This window comes from Aplysia californica, unplaced genomic scaffold (assembly GCF_000002075.1).
Source record: "Aplysia californica isolate F4 #8 unplaced genomic scaffold, AplCal3.0 scaffold00103, whole genome shotgun sequence".
Lineage (NCBI taxonomy): Eukaryota > Metazoa > Mollusca > Gastropoda > Aplysiida > Aplysiidae > Aplysia > Aplysia californica.
The window spans coordinates 259024-260659 of NW_004797373.1; the positions used below are offsets into that span (position 1 = coordinate 259024).

The 1636-nt window shown below is 44.5% G+C and overlaps 1 protein-coding gene across 1 annotated transcript in view; it reads left to right on the forward strand.

Moving 5' to 3' along the window:
• LOC101847480 (ubiquitin carboxyl-terminal hydrolase 35) overlaps positions 1 to 1636 on the forward strand; it is a gene marked incomplete in the record, with an annotated part of 68001 nt that overhangs the window by 48369 nt on the left and 17996 nt on the right. The window contains 1 exon segment of the mRNA XM_013080863.2: positions 1324 to 1542. Within this exon segment, the coding sequence (XP_012936317.1) occupies positions 1324 to 1542 (219 nt within the window).

The window sequence follows — 1636 nt, forward strand, 5'->3', positions numbered from 1 at the left end:
CACATACACACACACACAAATTAATAAGCCTCTAACTACCTCCCTTTGGGACCTCAAAATCAAAAGGGAATGGTTTGTATTCTTCATTTTCATGAGTCCTGCTTAAGACGACCACTTGTCGACGTCGGCCACTTTTCTCCTCGACAATGGGTGGCCGTCTTACACAGGTTCGGCTGTACTTCGTAATAATATCATTGTGTGAATTGTCCTTCATACTGAAACGCCTTAGAACAGTGGACGAAACTTCTGCATTCTTCAGGGGCGGAGAAACGGTTTGAAACGAGAGGGGGTTGGGGGGGGGGGTGTTCAAATGGACACCAGACCATCGTGAGACGGAATTGGGCGTCTTTGCAACTCTCCAGAAACGTTTTGCTGATACAGAGTCAGAATCAGCGACATATTTTTTTTCCCACGGAGGGTAACAGTTAACATTTTGGCACATTTCGACAGAACTTTGCGTAAATTTGACTGTGACCTCCAAAATCAAACACGTTTATTTTTCACGGTCGCAGGTCGAATCGGTCGTATTGTGCCAAAATGGTAGCTTTTGTGCCTTAATGGGGGACAGTCTGGCTTGCCCTGACACAGTTCGACTGGCTTCGACTTGCAGTGTGCACTGAATATAAGACTGTTTCGTTACCTCTTTTTCTATCCCCTCTTTCCTGCTTCCTTTTCCGTATATATATATATATACAGTTGAACCCTACTCTGAATGACACCAGTATAATATGACAATCACCTGTGCAACGGTTACTTTCCATTTCCTGTTTTACATATTTTTAAAAAAACATTATAATGACACTGTGTCCAACTGTCTAATAGTGTCTAATAAAGGCACTTTTCTCCTCGACAATGGGTGGCCGTCTCAGACAGTTTCGACTGTTTCTCTTCAAACTGGACAAAATGAACTTTGTTTTCCCAACTTACGTTCCTGGGTATTTGGTTGGCAGGTGCTCTGGTGTGGTTTGCTTCTTCTTTCCTATCAAACATCTATCGTCCTCATCTCTTCTCCTTCTTTTTTTGTGTTTGTTACTCTCTTGTAACACTTCTAATCTCCAGCACTTATATATGACCGTATTGTGTTGCAAGTGCCGTAAAACTGTTACGAAAACTTTTTAAAAAATTGCCCTCATCTTCAACCAAATTGTGCTGCAAGTGCCGAAAAATGCTTTTACACAAACGACGTGTTATGCAGTTGCGAGTGGCGCTCATAGAACCTATGCTGTTGTGAGTGTCGCAAAACACTTGCAAACAAACAAACAAACGCACAAACTAACACACAAACAAACAGACTAACTAACACCGTGCTCCTCTCCACCACAGATCCTGCGCTTCATCCGTCAGACGGACGAGGTGTCCCAGTACCTCAGCATGGTGTGGCGCCTCCACCCAGCCACCCTGTTGTCCGACTGCCTGGCGGAGATTTTCCGGGTCATCTCCACGCCGCGCGACGACGCCACCGCCGCTGCCCTGGAGAACTCGGAGCCGGCCATCTGCCTGGCGTCGCTCGTTAAGCACGTTCCTATAGAGCTGGCCAACAGGGTGAGTAGTATTAATGACAATGTTAATCATCATCATCATCATCATCATCATCATCATCATCATCATCGTAATAATAATGATAATAATAACAATA